This window comes from Aulonocara sp. 'chitande type north' Nkhata Bay, linkage group LG4 (assembly GCF_057382095.1).
Source record: "Aulonocara sp. 'chitande type north' Nkhata Bay isolate Kocher_YH1m ecotype deep benthic linkage group LG4, A_spYH_male_GT1.1, whole genome shotgun sequence".
Taxonomy (NCBI): domain Eukaryota; kingdom Metazoa; phylum Chordata; class Actinopteri; order Cichliformes; family Cichlidae; genus Aulonocara; species Aulonocara sp. 'chitande type north' Nkhata Bay.
In genome coordinates, this window is record NC_141347.1 from 27,772,802 (window position 1) to 27,791,441 (window position 18,640).

Sequence of the window (18,640 nt, forward strand, 5' to 3'; positions counted from 1 at the left end):
AAACATTTACTGCTCTCAGGGTGGATCCACCTGTTGGAAGTTTAGATAAGGCAGAAACAAACGTCATCCTCAAACCTTAGTCATCGTAAGTTTTAACTGCCTGAACAAACGGCAGTTAACTGCAGAATTTCAATTTGGAGTAATGACTCCTTGGCAATCTACATGTCTATATTTAAATCATAAATTTGAAGTGAAATTACATCAAATTTTGCTTGAATGAATTAGACCACCATCCAAATCTGGGTCCAAAATCTCCTGTGTAAAAAGCAAAATAAGAATGTTTAATCCACTGTTAAGATTGCAGCTGTCAAAATATAAAAAATTAGCTCATGCTTGAAAAGAAAATGCCTTGTTATAAAAATCCTCTGATATCATTAATTAATTGTTTTCCATTCTGATATCTGTTTGCAACATAAATAAATACGGGATTCACTAATGTCTCACCTTAAAAACTGAACTGTCTATCAAAGTTGATTATTTTAGATGATAAACAATTATTTTAATAAACAGTCAAAGTTAAAAATACAGTTTTCATTTGTTAATGTAACCCATGAGCCAAAAACATTGCAATTTTAGGTATTTATGAAAAAGTATTATATTTCATGATTTTCTATTTTATTTTTAAAATATGTACACACACACACGCACACACTCACACACACAGATATACATATTTAGTATACACATTCAGTAATGCGCAAATACTCTTATATTGTACATATATTTATTCGTATAATTGTCAGATTTACCCGCTCTTATATTTTGCTTGTTATTATGTTATTGTATTTTTGCTTGTGAAGCTCGCACGCAAGAATTTCACTCGCATGTACTGTACCAGTGTACCTGCACATGTGATGTGACAATAAAACTGATTTGATTTTGTTGTCTAGAAATACATTTTCCTTTTCCACTCTTTGGTTTAGTTTTATTTCTTTATTGTGTGCACTAACTTTATAGGTGAACACCATTTAAAACTCTTTTTCTTCAGTAGTTTTCAAAGCTATGTTGGGCCTGTCCAAGAGCCTGTTGCTATCTCTGAGGTGTGTCGGGTGTGTCCGTTTACTGTTCTACATATAAAAGCCTAAAGCTTTTCTGGTGGTCAAGACAACTTCAAACGAAAAGTCAACAGGCAAGATGACCAGTCTTTCTGCTAAGGACAAGGACACAGTCAAAGCCTTTTGGGCTAAGGTGGCTGGAAAGGAGGAACAAATCGGCTGTGATGCTGTCTCCAGGTAAATATGGATTATGACTTATAATCTGGACCCAAATGGACTGCTTTAACGTGCTCCTTTTTTAAAAATATATGTACTGTTAACTCACCTTACATTTTTACCCAGGATGCTGACAGTGTACCCTCAGACCAAGACTTACTTCTCCCACTGGAAGGACCTGAGCCCCGGCTCTGCCCCGGTGAAGAAGCACGGAGCAACCGTGATGACTGCAGTTACTGATGCTGTCAGCAAAATTGATGATCTCACCGGTGGTCTTCTCAGCCTCAGTGAGCTGCACGCCTTCACTCTGAGAGTGGACCCTGCTAACTTCAAGGTACTGACATACAATAAATTCTGAAAGTGGTCCTGATTTCGTTGTGTTTTTTTTCATGAAGGTTTAGTTGCAGTTTCTTTGTTTCTAAGCTTAATGTACATTTAATGTTTAACTTCTTGTAGCAGTACTGAATACTGAATCGCAGTATTCAAATAAACAGAAATAAATAACCCTGGCATGCATTTTCTAACAGCATGGCGTTTTTTTTTAAAAATGTGATCTTCATCTTTTCACAGGTTCTTGCTCACAACCTCCTCGTGGTCCTGGCCACCGTGTTTCCCAACGATTTCACTCCTGAGGTCCACGTGGCGATGGATAAGTTCCTGGCTGCTGTGGCTCATGCATTGTCTGAGAAATACCGTTAAAGTGTACACATGAGCAGATGTCTCAATTTGAATAATGAAACATAATAATAAAATAAAAATCAAACTGTTGTGATTATTTTTATATTCTTCTTGTGTTTGCAAACAATAAGTTAAAAGGATTTAAAAGCTTTCTATTTCAGGTCAACAACACATTGGCCCACATCTACATCCATTTTTTTAAGAGATGTAGACTGACCCTAACCTTTGATATGATTATAAATACTTGGCTGTTTGTAGGGGGGTAATAAGAAGACTTTGCAAAAATGTAGTACAACTTGACAAAAGCCAAGCAGGAGTTTTCCTTGTTGTTTAGTTCTTCCCCTAAGCTTATAACACATCTGAAGCTACATACATAGCATAGAGAAGTCCATTGAAAACCTGAAGTAAAATCAAGATCTGAATTCAGAGCAGTTGGGACACTTTTACTTGACTTTCAAATTCTGCATTGGTTTCTCTTTTCTATAGTCATTTATAGCGATTTAAATAATAACTATTATGACAAAAGTCACCTCAATGCGCTTTATATTGTACAGTAAACACATTGAACATAGGAACACAAGACCTCTTCAGAATAAAAGAAGAAACATAATTAGACGCAGACATGACAACAAGAACTTGACAACACAAGACACGCAGACATGAAACACATGAAGGGCAAGGGAGACTTAATACAGGGGTTGAAGACACAAAGGGGAATCTAATAAAAAAAAGTCTATAATGGCAACCTAGGCATAATAGAAATGAACTTAGAAAACCTAAAGGATTTAAGCAAACACGGGGAGAACATGCAGACACACAAAGAAAGGCTCCAGCTAGGTGGCGGAATCAAATTCAGGACCGTCTTGCGAGGCAACAGCGCTAATCACCGCACCACTGCGCTGCCATTGATGCATGACTGTTATCTGTTAACTGGCCAATTACTGAAATTAATAAAGAAATATGATTTAGTCACAGAAACACTGGACACCAAGTTATTTCCATTAGATAAAACAATAATTTTCAAACAAAACAAAACATTAACCCATTTTCTCTGTGGTAGAAAAAAGCTTTTGTGACTAAATAGGTAGATCGAGCCCAGAAACAAAGACCAAAGGAGACCTTCATAAAATTTGGAATAAAGATACAGTTTTTATTGTTGCCACTATACACACTGTATTGTGAATGAAACCATCAATATGTGATTGAAATCCAGACTTTCAGCTTTAATTCAAGGGTTTTCACAAAAATTTTACATTCTTTCAAATACTTTCTGCCAAAGCCTAATTTGACTTTCTTGGTCTTCAGTGTAATCAGTGGTTTGGACCTTGGTGCAAACTCAGCAAACTCAGTATCTCTTGATTGCGACTTTGACAACTCCTCAAGAGTGTTAGATGTTGTAAGTTTTATTTTCCTCACCACAGAAATAATTTTTGTCAGCATGCACTTGTATTTCATTGCGTTTAAGGTTGTTTGGTGTGGCTGCTTATTAGTCAATTGTCCTATAATTTTTCAAGTTCTCAAACTGGGGACTTTGTATAAAAATTACTTTAATTCTAAAACAGTTCATGAAACATTTTTGTAAAACCTCTTGATTTAGAGCTGAAAGCAAGCACTTCAATCACATGTTGACTGATTGATTTACAACCCACTGTGGTTATGTATGGAAGCAAATCCACAAAAACTGGGTTCTTGTCCTGAACATTATGTGCATGCATTTGGTTGCATGGTTTTTAATGCTCTTATTGTTATATCAGCCTGCACCACATACTTTGCTGTGTTTAGTCGTCACATTTGTTTTTACAAGCTGTGAGTTCAATGGATTCATTTTACATTATAATTTTTGAGCGGGATCATAACATTGAGTGTGCTTCCATTTTACTTGATGCACCATATAATATCTAGGTGGTTGTTGCATGACTTTTATATGTATCATTTCGCTTTTGATATTGAAATTTATTTTGCTAATAAGGTAGATATAAACTTTTACATTTTGGTGATTTAACACTAAAATTAGTAAACTGTTGGGGGTTTTTAAGTTTAACTTATCATTACAGACAGTTTATTTTAATCATAAACAATCCATATTTGGATAATTGATAATTGATCAAGGATCTAATTAACAATTATCTTTGTTTCTCCTTTTAATTGGTTTTGATGGTTGAAAATTTTCACTGTTAGAATTACCAAAATTACTGTGACTGGTAAGATAAGCTTTAGTCATACAGAATACATAAATTTGCTGTAGCTGTGTAAGTCTTTAATGTATGAACAATATATTTATATATTTAGATAATAATTCTCCAACACATGGTACCTAATATAGATATAAATGCTTAGGAGCAGTGAGCAGCCAACTCCAGATTGTAAGTCAGTGCAATGGAAAAGAGAACTTTTGGAGAAACTCTGGTATTTAAAGTGTCTGTAAAATTCTAATTTCTTGTTCAAAATTAAAATTGTGTATCAGTCAATCATTTTTCTTGGTATGAAGTGCCCAAATTCAACAGCAAACAGTTTCCAGATCTAAATATCTTTACTGAAGTGCGTAGGCACCGGGCTTTTGGTGCCAGAGCATGTGAAAGAAGTGACATAAAGAAATATATAATCTCAGTTAGAAAAGTAAATCAGTTTTTCTCCTTCAATATTAATTTTACATGTTAAGTATAACAAACATTTTTGTATTTTTAAATAATTAACACAAATACGTAAATACAGAAGCTGTCAGTGTAATGTGTGAGCTTAAATTTTGAAATTAGAGATTTTGTCAGTATTTTAAAGACACCAAAAATACTAAAGCTTAATGGGAGGTCTTCATGGTGTTTAGATCTAGTAAGACAAGAACAATAAGATACACTCATAAAGGAAACGAAGTTCACTACAGAATGTATTGTTGTTTATTTAACTACACATAAGACCAACACTTTTTTTGTTATAGTTATGTTCATAGGCCTTATGAACTCACAACACACTTATTAGTCTGAGCCTCATTAACTTTCATAATTGTATGTTTTCCTTTTCACACTTCACTGAAATGCAGGATCACCTCTATCTAAAGGGGAAATCTCAACTGTAAGCCATGTGTGAGCTCTTCTGTGCTCCCAAAAAACGTTAGATAAACACACAGATTTCCAGGAAACATTTATTGCTCTCAGGGTGGATCCACCTGTTGGAAGTTTAGATAACACAGAAACAAACGTCATCCTCAAACCTTAGTTAACGTAATTGTAAGTGCCTGTACAAATGTTAGTTAACTGCAGTATTCAAATTTTAAATCAGAATCCCTTAGCCGTACAATCCACTGTAAATGTTTATATTTAAATTACGTCTTTGAGTTTAAATGACAAAAGTTTTTAGTGCAGTGTTCAAATTTATTAGATCACCAGCCAATATGAGGTTTGTGCCACAACTGACCTAATTTCTTAAAGCATTTTTTATGTTTCTATAATGGTCAAACCACCAATATGTACAAACACTTAAATTAAAATGTTAATGCCAAAATATAATTATTTTCATTATCCATAAATTTTAAAATGTACAGCTTTACAAAAAAAAGTAAAGCACAATATTATTTCTTGATTGAGATATCAAATTACAGTTACTTACTCGCCTGTTATCCTTTATTTAATCAGGTAAAAGTCTCACCTAAAAAAAACAAAAGGAGAACCCTTTTAAGAGAAACCTGGCCACAAGGACAGTAGAAGTTATAATATAATAAATAATAGATAACAAGTAAAGAAACAAATGGGTCATTCCATCTCAAATCAGCCAACTTTTAGAACATTTCCTGCTCAACCGTCTCCAATTTGGCCAAAAACTGTCCTTTGACCTACTTTCAAATCTTTTTTTGCACGTTGAAATCTACATGTTTGAACATGAATATCTCCAATTAATGTTCAAACATTTACACATAAAAGCCTGAAAATGAAATAAAATAGAATCAGGATCTGCCAGATTTTTGAGACAGAAACAAAAAAAAGTCTGAGTTAGTTGAAATATAAACACAACAAAAAAAGAAATGTCCAGCACTCCTGCAAAGTCTGATATTTGAGTACATATTAATTGAAAACTTCAAATTGCTTAAAAATAACTAGTGATGATTTCTGAAAGATTTGAAGTTAATGTAATACATGTTGTACTCTAATCATAACTTAGTAAAAAAAATTGTTAAATATGTTCTAAAATGTCATTGTTGATAGATTTCATTGAGGGTCGTTCCATCACTAATCTTCACATTTACAGAACCTTTACTGTTAAACCACCTCAAATTTGAATAGAAAAATATTATATGCTTCAAGGTTTGGACATATCATGATTGCTGTACAATCTTAGCTTTATATATAAAATACTTTAAGTTATATATGTTTGTTGTTTCCTTGTATATTTTAACCCAAATTATTGATGGCACTAAGTTTCAGCATGATATGTAACTAGAAAATTTCTTCAAAATATAAAATATTACATGCACATATTTAACAAAATTGTTTTCTCAGTTATAAATTGAGCATTATCTGAAAATTCCAGAATTTTGAGCTTGTGATATTTATTTAGTCCAGCATGAAAGTTATATGAAAATGGGATGTTCTTCATTTTTGTGAATAAGAATCTAGTGTTAAGAAGTATTCTGTGTTTATTTTAGGGTTATTGTTTAGTTTTTTATTAGTGTGTGCTCGAACACAGAACTTTACAGGACATTTTTTTCATATTTTATTAGCCAATGCTCTGACAAATATCTGTCCCAAATGATCAATTCTGATTCATTTTGATAAGAAAGGACAGTGAAAACAGGCTTTAGCAAGAAAAATGTCATGAAAGTGTCCTTTGGGGAAAAAAAAACTATATAAAAACTTACTTGATATATGAATCTAAAATTACCAGCAATCAGTATATACTGTATATTGAAACTTTGGACCAAAAGGTTTTTATATAAACAGGGGAAAGCGGAACTGGAAACTAGATGGTGAAGTTTTTAATATATAAAGCTAAAATTTCACAGCAATTGTAATATATGTCCAAACTCTGAACTATAACATTTTAATGCAAACTGGAGAAGGTTGAACAGAAAATGTTATAAAAATGTGATGATTTGAGTTTGGACTGACCCAAGTCTTAAAAACTAAAAATATGCACACATGTAACAAAATTACTTTCTGAGGTATAATTACAGTATCATCTGAAAACTCTATTATATTTATCTATCTATATTTTGTTGTATTTGGACAGGACAACCTACTGATATTGTTGTTCTTGTGGTACAAGTTATATTGAAAATGGCATTTTCCTAATTTTTGAAGTTTTTAATTAATGTGTGCTCAAATATGGGACTTGCATGAGTACTGGAGTTTTTTGTTGTTGTTGTTGTTGTTGTTTTTCTTTCATTTTGGAACTAGCTCACACATTTTGTGATGTATCTGTCTCAATTTCAGGATCTGTATTAATTGTGACTTTAAGAAAGACCAGTGAACATTTCAGGATTCTATCTTTGATAGTCTTTGAAAGATGCATGTTCAAACATTGCTGCAGATTTCAATGTATGAAAAATTGTAGAGCAGAAGCCTTGATTTGAGACGGTTTGACCCCAAAACAACTGATATTGCATTCAGACGTGAGCACTAACATGCAAATCATATCCAACAAGAGATCATTACAAAAGTGAAATTAAAAGCAGTCATACTGGCCAAAAAGGTATTTTCTCGCTCCATTAAATTGATTGTTTTTTTTATTATATTTTTTAACCTGTTTGTGAAATAGGTTAAAAAATAAATAATTAAATAAATGTATGCCTCACCTTAAAAACTGAATTGTCTATCAAAATGTATCATTTCTCAAGATAAACAGTTATTAAATCAGTTGAAATCAAAAACACAATTTAATTTGTTAATGTAGGCTATAGACTAACAGATATTAAAATTTGAGGTATTTATAAAAGTATGTTACTTTGTGGTTCTATTCTTCAGAAATACATTTCTCTTTTCAAGTCTTTGGTTTGATTTATTTATTTATTTTTTCATTGTGTGCACTTTAATTAAGTGAACACCATTCAAACATCTTTAATGATTTACTCTTTTTCTTTAGGAGTTTAGCTAGCATGACAATTGGTTTACCGTTTATCTCACCAAAGGCGTTACATGTCACTGGGGGCCTGTCCAGGTTGCTATCTCTGAGGTGTGCCGGGTGTGTCCGTTTACTGTTCTACATATAAAAGCCTAAAGCGTTTCTGTTGGTCAAGACAACTTCAAACAGAAATCCAACAGACAAGATGACTAGTCTTTCTGCTAAGGACAAGGACACAGTCAAAGCCTTTTGGGCTAATGTGGCTGGAAAGGAGGAACAAATCGGCTGTGATGCTGTCTCCAGGTAAATATGGATTATGACTTATAATCTACGAACCCAAATTGACTACTTTAACCTGCTCCTTTTTAAAAAAAATATATGTACTGTTAACTCACCTTACATTTTTATCCAGGATGCTGACAGTGTACCCTCAGACCAAGACTTACTTCTCCCACTGGAAGGACCTGCGCCCCGGCTCTGCCCCGGTGAGGAAGCATGGAGCAACCGTGATGACTGCAGTTACTGATGCTGGGAATGAATGGCTGCCAATGGAAGTGGGTAGTCAGTGTTTATTGATGATGTGATTGCTGATAGGAGTATCTGGGTGAATTATGAAATTTACAGGACCATACTCTTGGCTCAGAATTTGTGAAATGCTGTAAAAAATTATCAGACTGTTTTTTGCAGTGCAAAAAAACATACTACAAAAATATTCCAAGAGTTTCTCAAGGCAAAGAAATTGGATGTTCACAGTCTCCAAGTCAATCACCTGATCTCTGTCCAACAGAGCATGCCTTTCCACAAATAAGCAGCAACTGGAGGCTACAGTCAAGGTCTATCAAAACAACTCAATAGAGGAAACAACATTTGGTGATTTACATGGGTTCTGGATTTCAGGCAGCAATTGGCTGCAGAGTCTTTTCATCCAAGCATTTAAAAATGGCTTTAATCCTTAAGCAGTCCATACAAGGTTTTTGCAAAGGACATTGTATTAAAACTTAAAGATAATAAAGCAAGTGAAAAAAAGAAAGGCACTGGGAACTTTCTGAAGTTGTTTAATATTTTTTTTTTTTTAAAACGTATTGAGGCACAATTAATAACAGAGCATGTGACGGGCATCTGCAGCTCTTTAGTAGTACTGTCTTCTGAGGGAGGACACCACCACTGCCAGGAACTTCTGGAAAGCTGCATGAACCTCAGCAGTGAAGTTTTTACCCAACTGGGAAGCAACCACAATGGTCAAGCAGTCGCCCAGGAGCTGCAACACAGCACAACATGCTTTAGCAATCTTCATTGACACACACAAACATGCAATACTGGGAATCAGTGCCGTCAGTTCAGCATTGCCTACCATGAAATTGTCAGGGTCCACCTGCAGTTTCTCAGAGTGCAGCGCGCTCAGCTCTGCATATGTGGCCTTGATGTTGTCCATGTCCTTCACTGCTTTTTCCAGAGCTTCCATGATGACTTTTCCATGAGCAGCAACTTTTGGATTTGATGCAATAGCAGCAGCATTGTAGAGGTTTCCAAATTGACCAAAATACCTCTGAGTCCAGGGATAGACAGTCAAACACCTGAGGGAATGTGTAAATAATTGATTTGCTCTTAGTTTTAAAAGAGAAATCTACATTGTGTAATGCACAAAATATGCCAGCTTTTTTCATTGCACATAAAGATTCTACTTGAATAGCCCAAACTTCTAAAAATAAATTTACGTCAATATAAAAAAAAACTATGTTTCACCTGGAAAAAGCTGCTTGCCCAACGACTGCATAGTTGATCTTGGAGAAGATGTCCTGGATCGTGGTGCGCTCAAAGTCTGTCCACACAACCATTTTGCTTTGTTGATTGTTGCTCTTGTGCTGTTAGTCAGCAGAGCCACAAAGTCACCTTTTAAAGAGTTCTTTTCACTCCACCCAAAGATATGAAATTGGGTGGAGTTGGAGAGTGGGAGTTGGCTAAACTGGTCAGTTTAACGATTCTGAGTTCAGCTTTGATTAACTGTCAAAATTAACCAAAAATCTGTTGGAAACTTTCATTATGGAATATCTTACAGACTACTTATTCTTCTATCTTGGGATAGGCTCCAGCCCTGAGTGACCCCTAACAGTTAAGAAAATTGGAAGTAAGATAATCAAAAATATTTTGCAGACCTGGATAGAAATAAAGAACTGGATGAAGTACAATGAGTATATCCTTTGGAAAATAATGAATTCTAAATTTCAGTGACAAAAAACTTCTTGTGCTTGTAAATAATACATGTTTTTTTGTTTGTTTGTTTTTTAAATGGACCAGATTCCACAGATTTTAATTTTAACATATGACCAAACCATAGCATTAAGGTCCTGCATTTGCCATTTGTACATGCGTTTAATAAATAAACTTGATAAAGAGTTTTCTTAAAGAGGAAAATGACAAGAAAAGAATGGTACACCCACACATCCTACAGGCCTTTATTGACTGGCTGTAAGTAGAAAAAAAATTTAATAACTTTGTCTCAGCTTTTGTTTTTTTCTGGTTATCCACAAAACCTTTTCTGTCATTCTCTTAAATATTTTCAGTATTTCTGCCATATTTTAAAACCTGTTTTTCATCCTCAAATTTCTACACCTGATGTTTAACTTTACCTCAATATATCAGTAGCAACTGTCCACTCTGAGCTACATTTGAGCTCCTGTGGAGAACAAACAGCTGCTGTAAAAATTTAAACTGCCCTGTGAGAGGATTCACCTGCTGAAGATTAGATAAGCCTTAAACTGACACGGTTTTTTGAAGTGAACGTCATTGACATAGATTTTGGTTGTAGTGTTGGTAAATGATAGCCTAAACAACAGTATTTAAATTTTAACCTACACATTAGAACATCCCTGGACTCTCTGTGTTCAATTATATCCGTGATAGCTGCTTTCCACATTAGGATTTGGATTTGGTTTTTGATTATCTGTTTGGAAACATAAATTAGCCGTTGACTTATTAGTCTAAATATAGCCATAAACATTTAGATGCATGTGTATGTACAGTAAATGTATCTATAAAGCCCTGCTATAAATCCAACTATCTGTCCAGACCCAAATTTGAAGCCAACAGCCTTTTTAAAGTTATAATCATGTACCCATTTTGCTTTTTCTCAAATTATTATTATTAAATACATAAATAGATAAAGAAATACAAACTAACAGGTGACTTGTCGTGAATTAAATGGTAATATTAGACTGATATAAATTCAAAAATTGGAAGGTTAGTGATTTGATTTAACTGGCTCTCACTGAAAATTTAAGTTTTAAAATATGCACATTCATTTAATGAAGATGTTTCTTAAGTGAAGCCAAAAAGAAGAAATGAATTCTGATTATCTTGTTAAGTTGTCTTGCCTTATAGAGTCTTTTGTTTGGTGTTTGTCTCACGGGAACTGTTACATATCATTTTGAACATGCCTAAATTCCAGTACCTTATCTGTGAGGTGGGTCGGGTGTGTGCATTTCCTGTTTCATATATAAGACCTCCACAGTTTGAGCTGAACACAACTCCAACAGCAACAACAGGCAAGATGACCAGTCTTTCTGCAAAGGACAAGAACACAGTCAAAGCCTTCTGGGCTAAAGTGGCTGGTAAGGAGGAACAAATCGGCTGTGATGCTGTCTCCAGGTAAATATGGCCCCACAATGCCTACAAAAACCTGCTCCTGCATTTCTGTCTCTTACCCGCTGGCTTGTTCTCTTACATTTTTATCCAGGATGCTGACAGTGTACCCTCAGACCAAGACTTACTTCTCCCACTGGAAGGACCTGCGCCCCGGCTCTGCCCCGGTGAAGAAGCACGGAGCAACCGTGATGGCTGCAGTTACTGATGCTGTCAGCAAAATTGACGATCTGACCGGAGCTCTTCTGAGCCTCAGTGAGCTGCATGCCTTCACTCTGAGAGTGGACCCTGCTAACTTCAAGGTACTGATCATTATTACTGTCATGTTTGTGGGGTGACATTATTTGAGGTCATCTACTTAATAAAAAGTTTGTGGTTCAGTGTAATCACTGAAGTGTGAATTTGTGTGAATGTTAGAGAGAAAAAAGCCTAGTCATAGAAAAAGAAGTACTTATATGAATGGGTCAATTAGGCAAGTTGTACGAAGTGCTTTGAATGCTCCAGTAGACTAGAAAAGCAATATATATACATCGGTCCATTTACTATGACAGCGTTTGCCAAATTAATTTTTCTGTTCTATTGTGAACACTGATTGGACTACAAATTAAACTCACTCTAACTCAGCTTTCATTTGATCTTAGATAGATTACTGGTTGATCTGAAATGATGTTCTCTGGTTACAAATAAATAAATGAAAAGTCCATTCATTTCAGTGTGATCATCATCTTTCCACAGGTTCTGTCTCACAACCTCCTCGTGGTCCTGTCCACCATGTTCCCCGAGGACTTCACCCCTGAGGTCCATGTGGCTGTGGACAAGTTCCTGGCTGCTGTTGCTCTCGCCCTGTCTGAGAAATACAGATAAACTGCATTATGTGCTCGAGTACTCACTGACAGTTTCACATGTAATAAAAGATCCAATGCAATTAAACTCTCATGGTCGTTTGTGGTGATCATTTTTAAACAGTTGGATTATTATTGTAGCTTTTACCAGGAATGGGTTTTTTTCTCTTTATGGGCTAATTAAAGAAGAGTAGCGATTGATTTACTGAAAGCTTATATACACAACTTAAAAATAGAGCATGTGACGGTCCTCTGGAGCTAGTAGTACTGCCTTCTCAGGGAGGCTTGAGCTACAAAGACTCTCCTGGAAGCTGCACAGACCTCAGCAGTGAAGTATTGACCTAAACGAGCAGCAACTACAATGACCAGGCAGTCCCCCAGAACCAGCTATTCCTGTTTTATCGTCATTATTCCGAATTGCTTTCTTTTTCTTCTTCCTATTATTATTATTATTATTATTATTATTATTATTATTATTATTATCTTGGGTGGATGAATGGATGGAGTTTCGATGGGGGGGGGGGGGGGGGGGGGGGATCTGACCGGATGTGTCTCCTTTTCTCTTTTTTTCTAAACTGAGGACCTGATGGCTTTGACCTTTTCTTTTCCACCTTCCATCAGTAATTTTTGCGCTCTAATATAAACACCCAACCCCACAACATAAACTAATAGAGCTACACCTTGTATATGTTTTTTTTTTCTTGGATTTCACAAAAAACAGGAATAAAAATTAATACATAATGGGCTTGGATTGACAATATTATGGAAGCAGCCCGCCCCCTCCCCGTGAGACTTCAGCACAGCAGCATCAGCAGCAGGCGCACCGAGGCCCCTCACGCTCACTTTTTGGGTATATGTGTGTGATAGATTTTGGAAAACAAATTATAAGTCTGTATCATTTCAGGGATTTGGAGTCATTCTGATGGATTAATTGTGTTAGAAATTTTAATCACGTTAATCCTGAAGACGGTATTAACGTTGACAGCCGTAGTTTGTTGGTTTATTTTCGGTGCCCATGCAATCCCCAAAATGCGCTGGCATGACGTCGGGGCAGCATGGGTACGAGCAACTTTTTTTGCCGATGCCATGATGCCACCCCCACCACAATGCTGCCCTGGGCAACCTCCCATGTCGCCCATATCAAAACCCGCCACTGGTAGCACCCCACCCGCACTGTGCATTGTCCAAAGACGAATCCCAATGATTTATGGGAGACAATACATATAATCATAAAGCATGATGGAGCTAACAGATTTGATTGGGGCAGGAATTCGCACGACTACTTGATTTTTGGGAATCAAAGTGTGTGCTATACACAGACTGATGAAATAATTAAGGCTACAGAACTACAGACTAATTTATAATACACACTAGTTCACATATATTCACTTCAACGTTGAGTGAGTCTTTAGTGCTCATGTGTATTTTATGACCTCTACCTGTTTCCCCTCAGAAAATTTGAAACAATGCTGACTCTCAGCCATCCTCATTATGGTTATAATTGAATTTTCATCTGTGTTTCTATCTGTGTTGAAATCTGAAATTCCTCTTCATTCAAGATGTGCTCTGGCACCAATCATAGGCGACAGCTACTGACAACAAGAAATAAAACAGTTTAGAGGGGCTGCTATGGGCTGAACCGTTTTTCAAAGAAGGGGTTGGGGTGACACTGTGAAATATATTCAATTTTGAAATTCATATTCTGTGTTAATTCTGTGTAGCTAGAATCAAAGTGTTAATGCTAGCTTTTTTTAAATAACAATATTGTCATGTGCAAAACTATGACAGTGACTAGGGGCGACGAGATTATTTTAGGGTGCACCGCAGTATCTGCCTTGCCATGACAGCTCCTTTATCTAAGGAAAGCTGTCATTCAGAAGGAAAAGACGAGGACCACAGAGGAGGTTCGTGGATGAAGGCACATGATGGGACATCTAAAGAGGGCAGCCGAAAGAAGAAAAAGGCCAACTAGAGCAATCAGATGGTCTACGCACACCCACCCGCGTTGATAACAGCTCCTCATTGATAGTGTGACTCTGATGTCGTATATAATTATTACTTTAGTTTGGCCTATTATGAAAGTAGAAGTATGTTTTTTACTTGCTGTTTTTAATCATCCCTAAATCACTCGTGCGCACAGGAAGTCAGAATTTCTAATTTAATGTGTTGGATGAGTGACGACACACCAGGGAACCCTTCACAAGTTAAAGAGTAAAGGGGCGTGTCCGAGGCGTCTGCTGTCGGAGCAAGTTAAACAGTTTTGTTTTATTGAGAATTAAAAATAATAATAATACAAGTATATACCGTGACTAAAGTAAAATAAATGTAAACATGTATTAATTTCATATAGTAACTGTGTTCTTCTATTATAAAAAGGATGTTGGTAGTGTGGCGGATGACACGCTCCATGCAGCGATTGGTGCGCCTGAATCTGGAGTTTAGCGGTATCTGTCGGACAGCGCCAAAGACAAGTTCTGTAGAAACATGTCAAATGAGACGTGGACTTCAGGGGTGAAGTCTTCCTGGGAGAACATGGCCATGCACAAGATGATGTTGTGAGCAAGAATCTGTATAAATAAATAAATATGGAGAAAACGTATTAATTCATAAATAACGAGAAATACATAAAATTTCAGACTCAGAGTCAGAATACTTTAATAATCCCTAAGGGAATTGTGTGAGTTATAGTTGCTCCAAGACAATAACAGTAACATACTGAACTAATTAAATAAAACAATATATTACACAGTTTATAAAATATAAGAAATGGCTCTGATCGACATTTTACTCTAAACTGTAAAACTTTGTCATTTGTTATTTTACTGTAGAGCGTGTGCAAAAGGCTGTAACTATTGCAGTGTGTACTGTGCAACAACATTATAGCTTTATATTACTTTTAGTATTTTGCTCATTGAGAAATTGTATGGACTTATGAGCAATGCATGGATCATTCCCTCCTTAAGCTTACCGTGAAGTTGGCAGGGTCCACTCTGAGCTTGAAAGCATAGCTTGCTTAGATTGGTCAGATCTCCAACAAGGTCGTCAATATTCCCGACGCCATGATGTTGGCGCCGTGCATCTTCACCTGTGCAGAATCTGGCCCAGTGAGAACAGTAGGTCTTGGTTTGCGGATATGCAGTGAGCATCCTATAAAACGTAAACGTGATAAGTTATGATAGAGCGAAGTTATTACATAGAATGTGGTGCATGATGTGTGCACATCGTCAAAACAGAAAATAATGAAAACCAACCGGCCCAGAGCCTCTGCTCCTGTCACGGTCCTGGGTCTCCTGACCCAGCGTTTTTAGTTCTTTGTGATTTTTGTATTATTGTACTTGTGTGTGATTTATTCTATGGCTTCTAGTTTTGATCCCTTGCCCTTCATGTCTCTCTGTGTCCCCTCTGTTCTGTGTAATTGTGTGTCTTTGCATGTTTGAGTTTCTTGTTTTCTGTCACTCTGCATTGTGCATTATGTTCTCATGGTTGGTTTTTTGTTACTCTCTCTAGTCTAGTCTCTTGTGTTCCCAGCTGAGTATTTCCCTGTGTATTTTGGTTCTTAGACCTCTGCCTTATGGTTTATGTCTCTGTATTTCTTAGTTGCTGTCTCCACTGTGTCAAGTTCGCGTCTCTGTGTGATACTTCCTGTTTTACTTTGATGGTCCGTGTCTCATGTGAATGCGTCCTGCTTTGCTTGTCTCGTCAGTCCTGATTTCTCCCAGCTGTGCCCTCCTTCTGTGTCTCATTCCCCTCGTTACTTCCCAGTGTATTTAAACCCTGTGTTTCTCTGAGTCAGTGTCGCGTCGTCCCTCATGCTGTGTGGATCTCCCTGTGTGTCTCTCTGAGTTTTCCAAGTTCCCAGTTTAGGTTAGTTTGTATGTTTTTTTTTTTCCCTGCCAGCAAATAAAGCTGAGTTTTGAGTTCACCTCCCTGAGTCTGTGAGTCCTGCACTTTGGGTCCAACTCCTGCCTGCCGCACAGCGATTCATGACAGCTCCAATCTCAGGGGCTTTCGGAGTCGCTTTATCCCAGAAGGACCACGGTTTTGTCCTTTCCAGAGACTCGTGTCTGCCTTTAAAGGTTTACGCAGCAGAAAGAAAAGTTAACTAAATTCTGAAAGTTGTTTGTTACTATCTTTCTTTATATGGAACTAAATTGCACCACACCCAGTATCAAATCTAATCCACACCTTCCTGTTCGAGTTTAACAAGCCATTTCTAGAGATAAAAGTAACCACACCCTGTTCTCAAGTATTTTTAGTCGCCGTGTTATCTTACCTTATAAGTCTGTATTTATAAGGTAAGATAAGTACAAAATAACACCTAACGTCAAATTAGTTAGTAAAATAGCTGTAGCGGTAGACTACTGTTCCCATAAGGCTGTGTGTGGGGGGAGCTTCCGGGTTACGAGTAAAGTTGGAACACATCACCCGAACACGCTGCGTCCAGTGTCATCATTTATACGTGGTGTCAGAAGTGCGAACGGCGGTCTCCACAGTTTTTTTTTTTTTCTTCTTCTTCTTTTTCGAGTACAGTACGGTGCAGTTAACTGCGAGAGAAGTTTTCGCATCGATAACCCGAACAAGACCGGCAAGCAGGTGAAGCGTGGCCGAGGCTGTGACCGGCGCTGTGACCGGCGCTAGCAACAGGGCGCGTGCGCGCGCGCGGTCGAGCACGAGCTTCACATGTCGGAAGGAGGAGACGAGGTCGGCGCACCGGAAAGCTTGGATTCTGAACGCGAGGAAGCCAGGGATCCACACGTCACGATGGCGACCACGGTACAAATAACACCCCCAGAAACATTTGACTTTTCTCATCCTGCCGAATGGCCAAAGTGGATCAGAAGGTTCGAAAGATTTCGCATTGCAACTGCTCTTGATAACAAATCAGACGAGTATCAAGTTAATGCACTCCTGTACGCTATGGGAGACGCTGCTGATGATGTTTTGGCAGTTTTACCACTGTGCGATGCAGATAAAAAGAAATATGCAACTGTCAAAGAGGCATTTGACAAACATTACGTAGGAAAACACAACGTAATTTTTGAAAGAGCACAGTTTAACTCCAGACGGCAACAGGAAGGGGAAAGTACAGAGTCGTTCATCACTGCTGTGCACAAACTTGCAGAAAATTGTGCATTTGGAGCACTCAAAGACGAACTCATAAGGGACAGAATTGTAGTTGGCATAAAAGACAAAAGACTGTCCGAGCTGCTGCAAATGGACTCAGAGTTGACTCTTGCTAAAGCCATTGAGAAAGTTAGGCAGAGCGAAACGGTAAAGAAACAACAATCAATACTTCACAGCAGCGCGGCAGTGGAGAAAACACTGAACATGGACACAATACGGACAAATACAACACGCGGGAAAACGCAGACGTGGCAGAAGAAGGAACAAAAGCCAATCAAACAAAGTGGAAAGGAATGTGGCCGCTGTGGTCGCAAGAACAAACACTCATGGAAAGAATGTCCAGCCAAAGAGGTACAGTGTCGAAAATGTCAGAAAAAAGGGCACTTTGCTGCGGTCTGTCGCAGTAGTGAAGCTACAGCACTACGCGAAGTGACAGAAAATCAGAAAGATGCAGACAGCGAGGATTGTGTGTTCTTGGGTGAAGTAGAGACTGGGAGGTCACAGCCCTGGGTGCAAAAGGTCAAGTTAAATGGGGAAAATGTATATTTTAAACTTGACACAGGGGCGGATGTTACATCTATTCCAGAGGGTTTGTACAGTCCAGACAGGGATGGTAAGCTGCAGAGACCCAGAAAGAAGTTACTAGGGCCGGGCAGTAACCCACTTAATGTTAAAGGCTGCTTCGAGGCACAGCTAGCAGTAAAAGGGCGCAGTGTTTCTCAAGACGTCTACCTTGTGTCAGGTCTAGTACAGCCACTGCTAAGCAGGCCAGCGTGTGAGGCTCTGGGTCTTGTGTACAGAGTAAGCACAGTAGAGGAATCGGTGACAGACTTCAGGGCAGCATACCCAGACGTTTTTAAAGGTTTAGGCGTGCTGAGGGAGCCTTATCACATTGAGATAGAGCAAGGAGCTGTACCAATAGCCCTATCTGCCCCAAGACGTGTTCCTCTTCCCCTCAGAGATGCAGTGAGAAATGAGCTGCACAGAATGGAAGAAATGGGTGTTATCTCCAAAGTCACTGAGCCTACAGAGTGGTGTTCTGGCATGGTAGTGGTCCCCAGACCAGCAGGAAAGCCCCCCAGAATATGTGTGGACCTC

The 18,640-nt window shown here is 37.6% G+C and overlaps 3 protein-coding genes and 1 pseudogene across 4 annotated transcripts; 2 read left to right on the plus strand and 2 right to left on the minus strand.

Moving 5' to 3' along the window:
• The first annotated feature begins 823 nt into the window (after positions 1-823).
• LOC147332843 (hemoglobin embryonic subunit alpha-like) lies at positions 824-1,921 on the plus strand. Its single transcript, XM_086289609.1, has 3 exons — positions 824-1,232; positions 1,338-1,545; positions 1,782-1,921. Exons 1-3 carry the CDS (start codon positions 1,135-1,137, stop codon positions 1,908-1,910), a joined length of 435 nt encoding a protein of 144 aa, XP_086145735.1. The 5' UTR covers positions 824-1,134; the 3' UTR covers positions 1,911-1,921.
• A 6,221-nt stretch (positions 1,922-8,142) lies between these two features.
• Positions 8,143-12,440, plus strand: LOC147332844 (hemoglobin embryonic subunit alpha-like). Of its 2 annotated transcripts, none has more exons than XM_086289611.1 (3): positions 8,143-8,240; positions 11,671-11,878; positions 12,312-12,440. In XM_086289611.1, the coding sequence occupies exons 1-3, from the start codon at positions 8,143-8,145 to the stop codon at positions 12,438-12,440; spliced, it is 435 nt and encodes a 144-aa protein (XP_086145737.1). The 2 variants fall into 2 exon arrangements, with proteins under 2 accessions (XP_086145737.1, XP_086145736.1); XM_086289610.1 differs by lacking the exon at positions 8,143-8,240 and adding an exon at positions 11,368-11,582.
• On the minus strand, positions 9,067-9,772 carry LOC147332845 (hemoglobin subunit beta-like). The gene is made up of 3 exons (XM_086289613.1): positions 9,681-9,772; positions 9,289-9,511; positions 9,067-9,195 (listed from the first exon to the last, which is right to left on the minus strand). The coding sequence occupies exons 1-3, from the start codon at positions 9,770-9,772 to the stop codon at positions 9,067-9,069; spliced, it is 444 nt and encodes a 147-aa protein (XP_086145739.1).
• A 2,366-nt stretch (positions 12,441-14,806) lies between the features above and the next one.
• Positions 14,807-16,983, minus strand: LOC147332846 (hemoglobin subunit alpha-A-like; annotated as a pseudogene).
• Between the last annotated feature and the right edge of the window lie 1,657 nt (positions 16,984-18,640).

Coding starts and splice junctions, on each gene's coding strand:
- LOC147332845 (XM_086289613.1), bottom strand. CDS start 9,772: ATGGTTGTGTGGACAGACTTTGAGCGCACCACGATCCAGGACATCTTC. Junction 9,512..9,680: donor GGGCAAGCAGCTTTTTCCAG/GTGAAACATAGT, acceptor ACATTCCCTCAG/GTGTTTGACTGTCTATCCCT. Junction 9,196..9,288: donor TGGACCCTGACAATTTCATG/GTAGGCAATGCT, acceptor GCTGTGTTGCAG/CTCCTGGGCGACTGCTTGAC.
- LOC147332844 (XM_086289610.1), top strand. CDS start 11,368: ATGCCTAAATTCCAGTACCTTATCTGTGAGGTGGGTCGGGTGTGTGCA. Junction 11,583..11,670: donor GGCTGTGATGCTGTCTCCAG/GTAAATATGGCC, acceptor ATTTTTATCCAG/GATGCTGACAGTGTACCCTC. Junction 11,879..12,311: donor TGGACCCTGCTAACTTCAAG/GTACTGATCATT, acceptor ATCTTTCCACAG/GTTCTGTCTCACAACCTCCT.
- LOC147332843 (XM_086289609.1), top strand. CDS start 1,135: ATGACCAGTCTTTCTGCTAAGGACAAGGACACAGTCAAAGCCTTTTGG. Junction 1,233..1,337: donor GGCTGTGATGCTGTCTCCAG/GTAAATATGGAT, acceptor ATTTTTACCCAG/GATGCTGACAGTGTACCCTC. Junction 1,546..1,781: donor TGGACCCTGCTAACTTCAAG/GTACTGACATAC, acceptor ATCTTTTCACAG/GTTCTTGCTCACAACCTCCT.